This window comes from Penicillium mononematosum (genome assembly GCF_028829835.1).
Source record: "Penicillium mononematosum strain IBT 11891 chromosome Unknown utg000002l:1.0-8112719.0:1.0-8118358.0, whole genome shotgun sequence".
Lineage (NCBI taxonomy): Eukaryota > Fungi > Ascomycota > Eurotiomycetes > Eurotiales > Aspergillaceae > Penicillium > Penicillium mononematosum.
The window spans coordinates 6,627,656-6,643,079 of NW_026643272.1; the positions used below are offsets into that span (position 1 = coordinate 6,627,656).

The 15,424-nt window shown below is 48.6% G+C and overlaps 5 protein-coding genes across 5 annotated transcripts; 1 reads left to right on the forward strand and 4 right to left on the reverse strand.

Annotated features, from left to right (window-relative positions):
* Positions 1 to 4,318: 4,318 nt before the first annotated feature.
* On the reverse strand, positions 4,319 to 7,161 carry N7519_004296 (putative PHD finger domain protein; the record flags this gene model as incomplete). The annotated part of the gene is made up of 6 exons (XM_057291072.1): positions 4,319 to 5,041; positions 5,137 to 5,523; positions 5,576 to 6,421; positions 6,481 to 6,700; positions 6,766 to 6,863; positions 6,988 to 7,161. 6 exons carry the CDS (start codon positions 7,159 to 7,161, stop codon positions 4,319 to 4,321), a joined length of 2,448 nt encoding a protein of 815 aa, XP_057152274.1.
* A 1,023-nt stretch (positions 7,162 to 8,184) lies between these two features.
* On the reverse strand, positions 8,185 to 9,529 carry N7519_004297 (Rcd1-like cell differentiation family protein; the record flags this gene model as incomplete). The annotated part of the gene is made up of 4 exons (XM_057291073.1): positions 8,185 to 8,359; positions 8,416 to 8,791; positions 8,852 to 9,007; positions 9,073 to 9,529. 4 exons carry the CDS (start codon positions 9,527 to 9,529, stop codon positions 8,185 to 8,187), a joined length of 1,164 nt encoding a protein of 387 aa, XP_057152275.1.
* A 1,059-nt stretch (positions 9,530 to 10,588) lies between these two features.
* On the reverse strand, positions 10,589 to 11,557 carry N7519_004298 (uncharacterized protein; the record flags this gene model as incomplete). The annotated part of the gene is made up of 1 exon (XM_057291074.1): positions 10,589 to 11,557. One exon carries the CDS (start codon positions 11,555 to 11,557, stop codon positions 10,589 to 10,591), a length of 969 nt encoding a protein of 322 aa, XP_057152276.1.
* Positions 11,558 to 12,650: 1,093 nt separating this feature from the next.
* N7519_004299 (uncharacterized protein) lies at positions 12,651 to 12,933 on the forward strand (the record flags this gene model as incomplete). Its single annotated transcript, XM_057291075.1, has 2 exons — positions 12,651 to 12,691; positions 12,735 to 12,933. The coding sequence occupies 2 exons, from the start codon at positions 12,651 to 12,653 to the stop codon at positions 12,931 to 12,933; spliced, it is 240 nt and encodes a 79-aa protein (XP_057152277.1).
* A 1,502-nt stretch (positions 12,934 to 14,435) lies between these two features.
* N7519_004300 (uncharacterized protein) lies at positions 14,436 to 15,203 on the reverse strand (the record flags this gene model as incomplete). The annotated part of the gene is made up of 1 exon (XM_057291076.1): positions 14,436 to 15,203. One exon carries the CDS (start codon positions 15,201 to 15,203, stop codon positions 14,436 to 14,438), a length of 768 nt encoding a protein of 255 aa, XP_057152278.1.
* Positions 15,204 to 15,424: the final 221 nt, after the last annotated feature.

Below are 15,424 nucleotides of genomic sequence, written 5' to 3' on the forward strand. Positions count from 1 at the left end.
CGACGATTTAGGAAACAGACTTTCCCCTCGAACCCCTCAGATGTGGAAAGTTGATATGTGTGATTTGGATGTCACAACTTTAACGCCCGGCTTGCTCTTCGGACTGACCGAAACGCGAGGAGCGGCTCTTGGTTCGTATATTAGTCAACTTGTATAGGCTGAAATTCGCTTGTATTTTCCAAGAGTTCAAGATGGTACCGTGTTTTCTACAGGTCAACCCGAGAGGTGGCGGAGAGATATTTCGAAAAGATGCCTTCGGAGAGATATCCGGAGAGATACGTCGATTCTCGAATCCAGCGTTCTCATTTTCTATCTCCATGATCAAGCTGCCGGATTTGGATTATCGGACGCGACATTTCTCTTTCCTCTTTTCTCTCTTCTCCATCACCCTCGGAATTACCTGGAATCAACAATTACAACTTCATGATCAGAATATCGTCGGATGAACCGAGACCCAAGTCACTAATCAAAAACAATTCTGGACTAGTCATCCATACCCCGGGCCGTACTAACCTAAGAAGTCCCTAGCTTCATCTATCCAGGACCCTTGTCGGCTTGGCTTACGGTCACCTGTTCAGAGATCCGCGGACCATCGTTTATCTCCGGACCACCCGAAGCCCTAATTTATCCTTTACGATGCACGTTGTCCATATATGAACAGAACGGGGAAAGGAGTTACTCCATTTATCCCAATAACGGCGGGTCAGGGCTTTAGAGTTCACTAAAAGTCCAAATACATGACTCAGGCGAATCGGAAGCCTATGGCGTGAGTTAGGGACGAGACCGGACGAGACAAGGGCGAGAAAGCAGATCGTGGGTACCAGAGTTTGGCGCGACAAATGTGATGGTCACTCTTCCGTGGCATCCAACGGCGCCTTGTCTACAGAGCACAACTGTGGTCTTGCTCCACCTCTGCGGGTATTGGTGCGCTACAAGTGGACTATTACGCGGGATGTCGGCTGGTTCCGGTTTCTTGTATACTTTAGGTAGGAGTTGAACTCATTTCCAACCCAGAAACAAACATAGATCGAATACGGGATACGAGGGGTTCTATACGCGCCAAAAGAAATTAATGGCTGCCTCATCACGAAACATATTGGTCAATATCCAAATGGAAGTGGGGAGTCTGATCATCAATTTGTAGAACGGGGTTGGGTTCCTATTTTGGTCTGGTGGATTGAAGGGCAAAAGATGGAGCTGGGTAATTGTCGGTTAAAAATGCAGGGAGTTGGGGGGGTTTGAAGCAGTGACCAGTGCTTGGTATAGCATCCATGCTTGTTTATGAGGTACTTGTAGATATGGGAAGTAGATATTGTACTCTGTACCTGATCTATGCATATGGTGGAGTATGTACTCCGTACTTTGATCAAAGAAAGAGATAAAAGACGAATGCAATTGTCTTTCCCAAGGGGATTAGCTTAGTGGACTAATAGTCGCCTGTGGCCACCCGTGTCTGAGACTAAAATCGACAGTGACAAATGCTTCCCAAGCCAAGATCCGATTGCATTCTTAGGGTTTTTCTTATTTCGTTTCCCATTTCATGCTCTATAGTGATGACGTCTATATTTCTATAACGCCATCTACCAGTTTTATCCAAATCCATAACTACAACACACCTGGGCAGTAAATATAGTTATTTGTCATGAACTCGCAAGTCCAGACTTCTAGGAGCGCGGGAGCCAGCACCATCACGAGTGGCCGGGCCAAACACCTGATCTCCACCCTATTTCCCACATTTTACTTTTTTGACAAGAATGAGGTGCATGAGTGGGGAAGAAAGAAAAAGCTCGGATCATGATCGCATCTGCCGTGTGAGCCTAATAACCATGGAATACTGTCTATGTGCCGTACTAAGATTACCCTAAGCTTATTCTAGCTATGTCAGGAGTACGAAAGGAGTTACGGAGTATCCGATGTGGAGTACATATGGAGTACTACTCCGAACTCCGAACTCCGTACGGAATAACGTATAATTCTAAATCTCCAGATCCCGAAAGTATATGATAGACTATTTTCTGATTGGATCATTGGACTTTATTTTAATAGCTAATCATCGCCCTCCAAAATTGATGTCCGTGCCTGTTGGTCTCGACTCTCGGCTAAGAGTTAGAACTTATAAGCCATACATGTGTGGATGCCTACGGCACCAATACTAATTAATACGATAGAGCGGGATTCGGATTCACGTTCCATATAATATACTCTGTCTATACTCTATATAGAGTGCGGAGTATACATCTTCCCATTTGGCTATGCTGGATATACCCTAACGTTCATATGTCCATTTGCAGTTAGTCCACTGGATCTTAAGTTCGGGAGAGAAACCATGGGAAACAGGTGGGGAAATGACATTTACATTTTATATCCACACGTTCCCCTTCACGTTCCACGGAATTAGCTCGGTCCCCGGATTGCGGACATGATTGCGGACATTGCAGATCTTACGAAGGTTGCGGGTGATACCTGGGTATTGATGTATAAACTCATTCTTGGTTTAATTTCCTAAATTCCTACTCCGTATGGAGTACGGAGTACATCCTCTTAATTGGAAGTCCTCCTATTTTCATCTATCATTAATTTCACCCACGCAGTCTAAGTGAATTGAACCAGCCCAAGCCCCCTTTTAGAGTGGAATTATGACACATGACAGGACGGCAGATCAACTAGTCATCCCTATCCCGAACTCCAAATTGCTGTGTGATAGGGGGAAAGATGAGCATGCCGCTAGCGCTACGCAAGTTAGTGCGTGATCTACCTCGATCGCCTCCAGTTAGCGCCTGGGACAATCACTCAATCGCTAGCAAGTAGTATGTAAGTTGACTGCGCCACATGCTAGACCCGACAGAGTAGGCTAGGTGATCTTGCTATACTTTTTGCTATACTTTTTACCAACGGGTTTGCTTGCTTTTTTTAGTGTACAATATGTCTAGAGTACTACGGCGTACTCCGTACTATCGTGATCTTTGACCGTGCTCATCGGCCGATGTAATCTACCCTTGCGGAGTGGGACATTGCGACAAGGGGGCGGGTAAACGCTCTTTTTGCTTCTTTTGCTTCTTTTTTCTTATGTTTCTCCTTTTTTCATATTAATTTACTCTACTCCGTAGCGGATCCCAATGTTTTATTGTGCCTATAAACGGAATGAGACAATTAATAAAGGAACGGAATAATATGATTGAGAGACAGGGGCTAGAGAGAAAGGGTCCAAATGCCGCGAGCCGCGGTCGTGTCCTACAGGGATGTAGGTAGTATGCAGCTCGGTATGTCAGCAGGCGCATGCTGTTGGCTGTTGAGCTGGGCAGGTCTGCGTTTGGGCGTTGCATTTGTACCCAGGGGTATATGTCGATCGACGTATGGGTCGATTTCGATCTGGGCTGGGCGTAATACTTTTGTGTTGACTACCTAGATAGATGATAGGATGAATATGCAACAACTTTCTAAAGGAAATAGATGGTGGAATGGTTCGACTGAAATGGGTTGCAATAGGTTAGAACTACAATCTTTGTGGTTATTGCTTTGCACATGTTGTTCTACTACTTGGATGGGAAGCTGCAAATGTATAGATCTGGAATGTATACCTCTCTACCTTGTCCAACATTTCCCATCTAGTCTTCAACCAACTTCATCATCCATCAAAATATATCAAGATTAAAATCAAATAACATTGTCTATTAGAATACACATGTACTCGCCCACCAAAACAATGGTACCCAGGGCCAGACCATCTGAAAACGCCGCTCGAGTCCCCATCCATCTTGATGCATTGTAAAACAGGAAAGAAATAAAGAGTTCAAAACGCCAGCCCACCACAGTCTGAAGCAGCTCCAAGAAGAATCGAAGGAATATCCGCAAGAGACAGAGCCCCGGCACAACGACAAAGGGAAAACTCGTTATCAAAACACAGGATTTGTCTGCAATAGCAGAACTTTTGGAAAAGGAAAGAAAGAACAAATGAACACAAGCATCTGTCAGGCCAGAAAGGCTTCATTTGGCAGATGTTGAGGTTCGATGTATGGCATGTCGTGTCCAGGGAAAATGACTCCGGATAGATGTCATTTGCGCACAATGACCCACTCGTCCAACGTTATGCAAGAGCTAAAACAGACGTCGGATAACAGTGCGAAAGCACAGATCACACCTGCTCAAAATGCACTGCAGTACAGGTGGTAGGTTTGGATTCCGATAGTGATTCCGGGACGTATCAAAATGGTGATCATATATGTTTGCAGACTCAGGAACGGGCCGATTGAAAGGGTATTTGAAAGGACAAAAAAGAAAAAAAAGAAACACATGCTGTTCACACCGTTGCGCAAGGGATTCATTGGCTTTGGCCATTGCTTTCGCGCTGAGGCGAAGGAACAGGATCAGGGTACTGAGATGTGGTCCCAGAGGCCAAGGGAGGAATGCGATTCAGCGATGGCGACGACATCAGATGCTGGCCATTGCTCTGGAAGTGGTGGGCTTGGTGTAGCATTGAAGCATTCTCTCTCTGTCGGCGTTCCTCTTGCTCAGGAGTCATGCACTTGACAGGCGGGGGGATCGGAGCATCTGGAGAGCTACGGCCCATGAGCTTCGGGCTCGGCTCCAGTCTGCGGATGGGCGGCAGGACTGGGGCACCTGCCATGCCACTACCAGTAAGCGGACGAGGTGACTGCTTAGTTGGGCTAATCCCCGACATAGCCATGCCGTGAGAACTCTGAGGAGGCGAAGAGTGGTTGCCATTGGGCGTTGAGGCAGAGAAAGACGGGTAGTTGTTAGACATCGACGGCGTGGCTGCATGACCTGACTGCGGACGCGGGGTTTCGAATGAACTCCACGGAGAGGGTGCATGGCTTGGAACAACAGACGGGAACCCCGCAATAGGGCCAACATCAGGGTTGCCCTGTGTAGGTGACATAGACGGCTGGTTTTGGACAGGACTTTGGGTAGAGTGGGAGGAGGAGGGCCGCACAGGGAACGATCCAATGGGGGAAGGTGAGGAGCTGGTTGCATAGGCGGCAAGGAGTGCTGAGACGAGGATGGCCGCGGGTGTTGCTCCGTACTGGCATGCAGCAAGCCATTCATGCCCTTTGGCGGGGAGAATGGTGGACGAGGAGGGCTTGAAGATGGAAGGGGAGTGTGATTTGTGTGATGGACCCGGCGCTGGGGCGAGGGAGGAGGATACAAGTTGTCATGACCAACAGTGGACGAGTGTAGAGTAGGTTGTATTCCTGAGGATTCGTTTTGAATATTGGATAGAGCCAGGTGGGATCTCTTCACAGGCGAGGGCGGAGCATGGTCTTCGTCATCCTCTAACTTGTGCTTCTTACTGGCTGGAGGAGCTGCTGAAGGGGATGCTGAGGCGCTCACCCGGAATTTGAGAGGTGGAAGTTTGGGCTTGCTGGCATCTTCTTCTTTTTGCTTGCAGTCTCGGCAGACAAAGTGAAAGTCTTCCTTTTCGGCCGCTTCCTGTGAGATACCGAGGCACTTGCTATGCTGCCAAACATTGCATTTTTCGCAGGCAACACTATGACTTCCGTCATCCTAGGGAAAAGGTTAGATTAAGGCTGCCATGTGCTTGGAAACTGAAACTCACCAAGTTCTCGCCATACACTCCACAGCCAGAGCAGTCAAAGATCCACTGGTCATCTTGGGTAAGCCCTGCCAGGCTCTTCTGGGACTTCTCCAGGTCAGCCTGGAGGTTTCGGGCAGACACCCTGCTTTCACCCCTACTGATTCTTTCTTGTTCTTCCGCGATCCTTTCCAGCTCCGCCTCATGTAGCAGCCGCTTTTGTTCACGGTCTCTGATGCGCTGCTCGCGAGTCATTGTACGCGACTGCCGATCTTCTTCAAGCTGATGTTGCCTCGCCTGCTCTTTACGCGCCTCGGCCAGGTCGTGTTCACGTTTTTGGGCGGCTTCAGCAGCTTCTCGCTCCTGTCGTTCCTTTTCCTCCTTGGCGGCAAGTCGACTGGACCTCTTAGCACCTGCGACAAGCTGCAGATTCAGAAGCTCCTTTTCACGCTTCTGACGCTTGCGCTGCTGCGCTTCCTCCGCCTTCTCGAGGATGGGCAGGACATGCTCAACAATGCTATCGCGTAGGTATTTCTCGTCCGCGTCCTTGGTTTTTTGGAGTGTTTCCAAGAAAGCCTGGTATTCCCCGAGTGTGACAGCCACACACTCCCACTTGAAAGGATCTTCAGCAAAGGCTGCGACGGCACTTGCATCGTTGGTATCCTTGCTCTCCTCGTCGGAAACCTCTTCCGCCGCTGCTGTAGAGGTACGTTTTGACGTTCTTGATGCTCGAGAAGACCGGCTCTTTGGCTTCTTCTTGGGACGCTGAGGAGGGGGAGGGGGGGGAGGGTCGGTGCGACGGTAAAGACGGTTGTCGTCCAGCACGTAGTATGAACGCCCCTCGCGGTCCCAGCCAAACTCTTCAATACGCTGGGGAAGGTCAGTATGCGACAATCAGGAGCCAAAAAGCTACACGAGAGCTAACTTACCCATTCTGTCTGCTCGGTTTCCTTCTTTTCGGGCATCTTGTCACGAATGCGGTCCGCGTTCCAGAATGTCCATACCGTCAGCTGGTGGAGGACACGGATCTTGGTGAAAACATCGAAATACAAGAACTTGTTGGGTTCTTCATCGTAGCCGAAGGGATTGGTTTTATTGGGTGCTTTCGCATTATACTGCCGTCGGGTGTACTCATCGAAATTGTCGAATCTGCCAACACAGCAGCGTCAGTGGAACCGCCCGGGGTAGCAAGAAAGGTATTGCAGTATACGTACGTAAGACCGCGATGCGACGAAATCCACTTGAGGAGACACAATCCAATCTCTAGTAGTTTATGAGAGGGCTCGGGTTTGAGGCACTCGACTTCTAGGTCCTAGCATAGGGCAAAAGATATCAGCAATAATTCAATCAAGTGAATGCGAATGTAGATCCTCTCATCAATGCGACACGAAGCGCAGCATCGATCTCATCCCAGACAATGCTAGTAAGACACATACCTCAATCCCAAACTCTTCGTCAATCTTCATGACCTGGCCAAAGATGGCAATGTATTGCATGAGGCTTGCAAATGCCCAGTTACTCCTGAGCTGTGAGAGCAACCCAGGCTCTTCTGGCACCTGTTGCTCGGCCACCGGGGCGACCTCGGAGTGGGTGCGCTTTCGCGATCCCATCGCGGCGGGACAACCGTTAAGGCCGGTTTTCTCAGAGGTGTCCAATGAGGGGGTTCACTAAAAAGAAATTCCGGCGGAGATGAAGGCCAGATAGTATCTAACTTTCAAATAAGAAATTTGAGTGCGAAAAATGGAAAAAAAAAGTCTAAGAGATATGAAAGCTGAGTCTTGGGCTTTTTTTCGTGTCGTGAGGCAAGACGATCAGTAAGGCGGCGCGTCAAGGACCGTATCACGTGAGAAGATGCGTTTGTCGAATTTAACAAGGGGAAAAGTGAGAATGGGAATGTATTCATTTTATCTTGTCGATCATATAACGTTGGATTAATCTTAATTCTTAATCTTAATTATTAAATGAGAAGAAAGTTATACAATGACATTATGCAGGCAATGGAAGATCGAATATTCATGAATCCGAGACAAGTACATTCATGCTTTTGAGAACAGAGTCGCATATACACAAGAGAAAACAGGAAAAAAAAAGACAAAGCAGACGCCTGGATCTTTGGATATCTCTCGCTTTCAAAGGTCTATCTCACACAGAGCTGTTGGGGGTCGTCAAAGACGAGGAGAAAATGCACACAGACGACAGCGCCAACCAGAATTCGCGCCACGCGACAGAATAGTTCTGTCGAAAAAAAATGAAAATCAATGACAATCGAAAGAGAAGAAGCATATTTCCCACAAGCAAAATGCAAAACGAAGATAAAGAGGAAAAAAGAAAAGAAAAGAAAAGAAAAAGAGAAGAAAGAGAAAGGGACGAGAATACATTAAACCTCCCCCAACGCAGATCACCGAACCCTCAAGAAACCCGATATAAATGCGGCAAAGAAAGAAACAACCAGGAATGAAGAAAAAACAGACTTGGATCCGATGCCTTCAATCGATGACATACCTCACGCGCTGGATCCATCCAGTTCTTCAACCACAATTTTGCGCCTTGTGTCCGTTAATCGCCAGAAGCCTTTCCCATGCATATCATAAGGTGAAATATTTCAGGAGAAAGAAACAGATGCTTTTCGTATGTTACATGGCTGTCGGGGCTCCATCCGAGACGGTGTCGGACAAATTGATAAGGAGCTGAGCCAAGCAGCGCTTGGTGGCTGCATCGTCACGGAGGACGGATGAGAACGTGGCATCCCGGAGAGGTTCGGGGAGACATTGCCGCAAGGCCTCCCGGGCCCGGCTGTTGTCACTGAGACTGTATGCTGCTGTTAGGAGGGCCCACAAAAAGAGGGAGATTGCGAGAGGACTCACCGAAGGAAGCAGCGCACAACGTGCTTCAGAAGGCGGACAGTCTGTTGCTCCACCAACTGAGTAACCATGTTGCTCAGGACAGTGCCCACGGCATAGAATCTTTCATATGTCGCGCAAATGTAGCCCAAGCCAATATCATCAAGAAGAATCTTCTGTACGATAAATATAGCAACAGTTTTGCTCAGCTCTGATCCGGTCTCCATAATGCGAAGGCAGAGCGGAATGATCTCCGTAGTTAGGAGGAAGTTGATCACGTCAGAGGAGTCATTCTTCACCAATGCGCCGATGACGCCCAGCGATGTTAGTCGGAGGTATTCGAAGGGACGAGACTTGGAGGTGGTGTTGAGGAAGGGGTAGAGGAAAAGAGGGATGTGAGCTGAACGAGGGAAAAATTAGCAATCGATTTTGTATAGGTCATAGTAGATATATTGCTCACCGTTCAAGAAGAGAGTGCGGGTCTCGTTGTGGGAAGCGACGCATTGCAAAAGCGCCAGCGCATTGCAGACTCGATTTGACGCGGCAGCAGTCAGCTGAGAAGGGTTCAAGAGCGGATACACCGAGATAATTTCTTGAAGGAGCGCCGTCATGACACCTGCAAGTTTCCGACCGTTAGTTATTGTAGACGGGACTGGGTGTACGTCGGGAACGGAGCCATACCAAAAGAGTGCCAGATAACCAGAGCCAGTTCGGGGACCTGTTCCCGCTTCTTGCTCAGTTCCATCAAGGCCGATTCCCTGCGAGCTGGATCCAATAGCTCGGCGACCCAAATGAAGACCTTGCGATTCTCCTCACTGATTCCACCGTCCATGGCGGAGACCGCATTTGACATACCATCTCCACCCATGCCGGCGCCACCGGCTCCCTGCGCGGGGTTTCCAGCACCGTTGCCGCTCATGGCAATGCGGCCATAGTGTTGTTGCTGTGCTGCTGCTGCTGCAGCTTGCACCTGAGCATGCTGTTGGGCGACTAGGGAAGCGTGCTGCTGCTGCGACTGGTGTGGGTGCGGCTGAGCCTGGTGGTGCTGTTGCTGTTGCTGATGCTGCATCCACGAAGGATCAGCCTGAGGGTATTGATGCTGGTGGGAGAAGACGTGTTGGGTCTGCGCTTGAAGCATGGTGGGTGATGAGTCGTTTCGGAGACTCGTAATACTCCGAAGGATCGGAACTCAGGCGAAGCGACGGCAAAATGGGGTGGCTGGGATAAAGTTGAAATAGGGTTAATAACGTCAGGAGTTTAATCCCGAAACTGAAATCATTGATGACTGAAGACAAGTCGTAAGGAGAGTGCTTGAATGGGTTGGAATGGGTCAGGTCGAATAGAGAAGTGTGGAGGAGGGAAAAGGCGGAAGTGAAGGCGGGGAGGGTAAAGTGCCTTAACTTTTGTGTGGTCTTTTGGCCTTGGGCATGTCTTACGGTCTTACGGAGTACTCCATATGGAGTATACATATTATTATTCTATAATTATTTTCTTTTCTGTCTTTTCTAGTCTTTTATCTTATTTTGACTCGGATCTATTGCATTTGCATACTTTGTGCTGTCAAACCTGCAAGGCATCCAAACAGAGCACATTGTTTTCTGCAAGCTGTTTGCTCTCTGCATTGCAATTTCCAATTTCCAGGTTGCCCATAGTTCTTTCATGCCGGTGCCCGGGGACCAGCAATTATATCATGTCAATACTTATGACGCAGGACAAGTTCAAGAATCATATTCTCATGTCGAGTTTGTACTCAGAATCTCTCATATGTACATCGTAGTGTGCCATAAATCTCTCATATCGACATCGAACCAAAAAAGGCAATATCGTCAATCCTAAATTCAAAAACCAAAAATCATCGTGTAAATCATATTCATACATTAGTCACGTTATAAATCCAGCGCCATAAATGCATATCAAACCGAGGTCGTCGAGCTGAAACCCGAGGCATCAGAAACTATCATGGACGGGCGGAGCGAGTGCGCGATCGTCGTGACCGTCGTGTATCTCTCGTTCGTCTGTCAGAACTTCGGCTACCTGTGAAAGGAGAAAGAGTCAGTAAAGGCTTTTTGTTTAGGGGGGGGGGAAATGGGGGTAGACGCACTCCCTGTGCCCGAGTAATAGTCGGAATAGTAGTAGTATGAACTTGGGTAGGAGGACTCGGTCTTGTCGTCATCGTGCTCTCTATCTCTCTTCCTCTTCAATCCCAAGCACAGAGCAAGAGCACCGAGGATAATGGCAATTGTGCCAAAGCCCCATTTGGACTCTTTCTTTTCGCTAACCTCACTGCCTCCCGCTGGTTTGCTTCCGAACCACGTCCGGCCAGGAGGAGGGGAGGAGGCCGACTGCCATGCGAATGGTGGGAATGGCGCTCTTCGATATAGGTTGTGTCCTGTCTGCGGCGCTTCTTGCCGATGCCGAGTGCTGCAAGCAGGCCTTCCAAGACGCCCTTAAAGCAGACGCAGGCGCAGAGGAGCAACAACAAAAACGCACCAACGATACTGCCGATGACAATGCCTGCGATGGCGCCACCACTCAGTCCACCGCTGCTTGAGGCTTTAGCCCCGATCAAATCTGCCCCGTCCGTTCCAACCGGCGCTGTGAATCCTTCTGTGGTGGTTGGGGCCGAGGTTGCTGTTACGGTGCTTGCCCCATTGCTCGTCCCTCGCACGCCCGGCGTGGCTTCTGATCCTGATCCTGTTTCTGTAGCAGTCACAACAGCCGAAGAGCTCTCAGCAACACATTGGCCTTCTACACATTCTTGCGCAGCCTCGCAACAGTTCCAGCCGCACTTTGTCTCGCCGAGGTCAACTCTGCACTTGCCCGTGCCTGTAGGTGCTGCGATCTGGCTGCTCCACACAGAGGTAATAGTTGTTAGGTCGGTATTGGTGAGCACGTAGGTCGTGGTGTAATATTGATAGTCTCCGCCGCTGCCACTACCACCGCCATCTGCACAGACGGCCTCTTGGGCACTGTTGGTAGTACACGTCTGACCGGTCTCGCAGCAAAGCCAATCGTTGTAGCCACATGGATTCGCACAGCGCTTTTCAAGCCTGTTTTCTTCGAGGACGTTTGCTTCGAATGCGAGCGGGGTTGCGGCTGCGTGGGTCGAGTAGTTGAGAAGTAGGGCAAGTGTCGAGAGCACCGGCAGGACGGATGAAGACCGCATCGCAAATGAAGAACGAGGCAACAAATGCCAGAATTTCAGCGGCGAAATCACTTGCGTCGGAAAGCCTGAAATTTGGACTGGAGGGGTGTTTCTCAGTAGTCTTGTCTCAGTTGTATACTCGAGAGATCTTGTAGATCACCGGTAAACAAAGATCCCAAATTCCTGAGACGTCAAGAGATTATCGGAATGTAGACAAGGAATAAAGAAGAATGAGAGAAGTCAAGAGAGGAGAGTGTTCCAGTTTGTTAGCTACACAGCATCTCCCAGCCTCTTTCCGTATACCCAACCACCCGATTTCCTACCAATCGCCTAATCCACCCAACACTTTCTTTTTATTTTCGTGGTGGCTGGGTTTCATATTAAATGAATTTTACTTGATTCTGATTAGTCTAGCGATACTTTTTACCTCGAAAAACAAGCCCTGAGTTGCCCCCTTCCCTGCGTCCTGTCAGAGCGATCAACGGGTTGAAATGCAGGTTTCTCCACCCGCATGGCAGCAATCAGCTTTATGTCCAACACCGCCATTTCAGAATTGTCATGACTCAGACCTATGAATCAAAAGGAACACAATCCAATTGTGTATACGTTGGGCAGCCATGAGTCCCTTGAATCGCAGCAAAGCATGGATGTTGTGGTTTTCATGGTCGGGGATATTCCGTGCCACCAATGGCCGCCCTATGATGAATTGCCCAATCCTTTGAAAGCCCTGGAGATCCGATCGAACCTGCAGCTAGACTCCCGGAGAGTTGCTGGAGGAATATATTGCCTATAGGTACTCACATCTTTCCAAGGGACATCCCCTAAAATGTCTCATACATCGGATGCTGATGAATCTATTTACCTTGAAAGAGACCAAAGGCGGTTTTCGCATGTTCACTAACTCGGTGATCAAAGCTTCCACAGGCGAGTCATTTCAATAGGAAAGTACCACTATTTGGGCGATCCTGTAATGCTTGTCTAGGAAATTCTCACTCTAGCATACCACTTGCTAGACATCTCATTCTTTACTTGATATCCAACTCATAGTTGTGTGTGCCGCGGAACCACTTATTGTCCATATGGTTACTGGTACGATGGCTCAAAACTAGCGGTAATGGCATCAACGTATTCGATTCCATCGGAGGTGCAGGTCCTGTACGAAGCCAGTGTCTTAGCACCAGACAGCTGCTCATTCTAGGTCATCCATGAATGGTGAGACTCTCCGCATCGCCAACATTGGCCACGTTCAAAATGAGCTTCGGACTATCTACGATCTTGCTCCCCACCGTGTCATCACCCTTGACCTTAATGCTAAGCATACTGCCGAAGCCTTGGTTGAAGGATCCTCAGCCTGTGTGTGGGTTGGATGGGATTCTGAAACCGGCCACATAACCTAGCTGGCATGCCGACTGGACACAATAAGCTGGGCAAACCTCGCGAGGTTCTGAGAGTCCGAAGACGAAGAAACTCAACACAAACACCGAGCAGGAGGTGCTGATCTATGCTCCATTACCAACCTGGAATGGATTCCCATTGGTTGCATTACTGAGACTGTCGGGCAATTAGTTATTCTCAACTTTCCAGCCGAAGTCCCTAAAACGTGTTGCAGTATGGTTCAATGACCCAGAAGCCTTGAAGATACTTGTAGATAAGCCTAAGAAATTCACATGTTCCTTACCCAGGTGTAAATCACCCATATAGAAGTTGACACCAAACACGAGGCTTACAGTGGAAAGAGAAAGCGTTTGTTCTGGAAAATAGATTCATTATCAAACTACGTATCATGCAAATTCACAGAACCATTATGACAAACAACCACTGCTAGAGACATTTAGGCGGTAATTTTCTGCCGGAAAGTGAAGTTATAATGAACTAAACATATAGATATTTCGCCCTTCGGGGCATATGGTCAACTGAAAATATACAGAGAAGATTAGCATGGCCCCTGCACTAAGGATGACACGCTCAATCAAAGAGAAGCTACCTATTTTTTTTCCCTTCCAGATCTATATTGAGGGTATACAGATGTGGGCCCTTTTAATGGTATATAATTGGTCCTGCGCATTTAGGAGTCACCGCCTATCAGATCTCCACGGCCGGTGTACGAACTCCGGGTTGGTCAATAATAAAAGTGGAGTATATTTTTTACCAGCGATTTAGGTACTTTTTATGAGCGCCATGGTGGATCCATATCGGATATCAGCCCACAGCCATTGTTCACGGGTCCACGGGTACTAACAGAGGGGTTCATCTAATCAATCTACAGTGCAGTGGATTTCTAACCAGGCTAGATTGAAAGCGATGCCTACTAGCCTGATCAAATCTCAACCACTGTTTCTGTACCTTGAGCATGATGCCTAGCAGCGAGAAACGAGAACCATAGACAGGAAAGATTACTGGATATATTTTTTTTGGGCGATAAAGAAGAAAACATAGATGAGGATTGACTGATACATGATGCGGATAAAAATATATGTATGTTAATCCAGCCACGGAGCTATCTATAAAGCTGGTGACCGGGTTTCAAATCTGTCGAGGACCTCTAAGAGATAGAAATTCTGCAAGCCTAGACGGGGCACCGCATGCGTAAATGCATTCAAAATATGGTCTCATCTCTGGGGCTTTCTAGGGTTACTTTGCATAACAGAATGTAGCTACAAATAGCTCCTCGGTGGATGGCAATAACTCAGATCTAGTTTGGTCAGATTTGGTCAGATATATTTGGCTTTCTTGTAGCGTACATATTGAGGGATTTGGCAGAAACATCACCCAGACTCGATAATATATCATAGATTCTAGGGGTCTCTGATGACTCCACATGGCGATAGAAAATCACAGGGAAAAAAAGGAATATACAAGCAAAAATAACGCATTCAAAGTGTCATCTCAAATCCGTAAATCATATAAACATCCCCGCAACCCCAACCGCTAGCCCGAATGCCAGATCATGGAGACTCGACATCCGTACAGGAGAGGCGTTATTCCCATTCGCGTCCGCATCACCAGTCTGTGTCGCAACAGAGCTACAATACCCCAAGTTAATACCATGGCAAGCCTCCACGCTCAAGCTCGAGCAAATGGACGTCGCCTGCGACGCCGCCGTAACAGCCTGGACCGTCTTGCCCTCCCCGGCACCGCCAATCGTGACGCCGTAGCGGCCCATCAGCGCGCCAGTGCACTGTGCGTACTCAGACTGACAAACCGAGTAGTAAGATGAGCAAGTCTCAGCATTTCTAAAAGTGGTCGGGACAACGACGAATGGGTATGCGCCGTCCAGTCTCGACCCAGTAATGGCCGCCGCCCCACTCTCGGTGGTGGTTGCGGTTGCGCCGCTGGGGAACATGAACATAGTGCCTGTGCCCGTCGTCTTCGTTCCTGTTAGGCTGCCGGTGCAGCTTGCGCCGCTCGCGCAGCAGGCGATGTTGTTGGCATCGTCGCGCGAGCAGTTCGTTCCGTGCTTACAGCATGCATTGGCGTTGCCTAGTTCGCTGCAGGGGGTGAAGCCAGCCGGGCAGTTATCTTCGGCTCGTCGGAGGATGCGGAGGACTTGGAAGGCTCGTTTGTTGGCCGTGGCTTCTTCTGCTGGAGTGAAGGGTGCTGTCTCTGTTGAGTGGACGGTCGAGGTGAGGAATGTGGCGGCAATCCAAATCCACCGGGCAGTCCGCATTCTCGGGGTTCTGGGGCGGGGTTGGAATAGTCGGTTTGGGGAATGGACTCGAGGCTTTTGTTTGTGTGAGTTTAATGGTTTATTCTCATGCTTCGTACGTTGGAGGCGTTATCCGGGGTTGGATTTGGGTGTCAACAAACTACTGAAAGGAGTAAGATTAGCTTTTCACCGGTCGCGAGGGGTATAATTGAAGACTCGCCACTTGAACATACCCGGATACT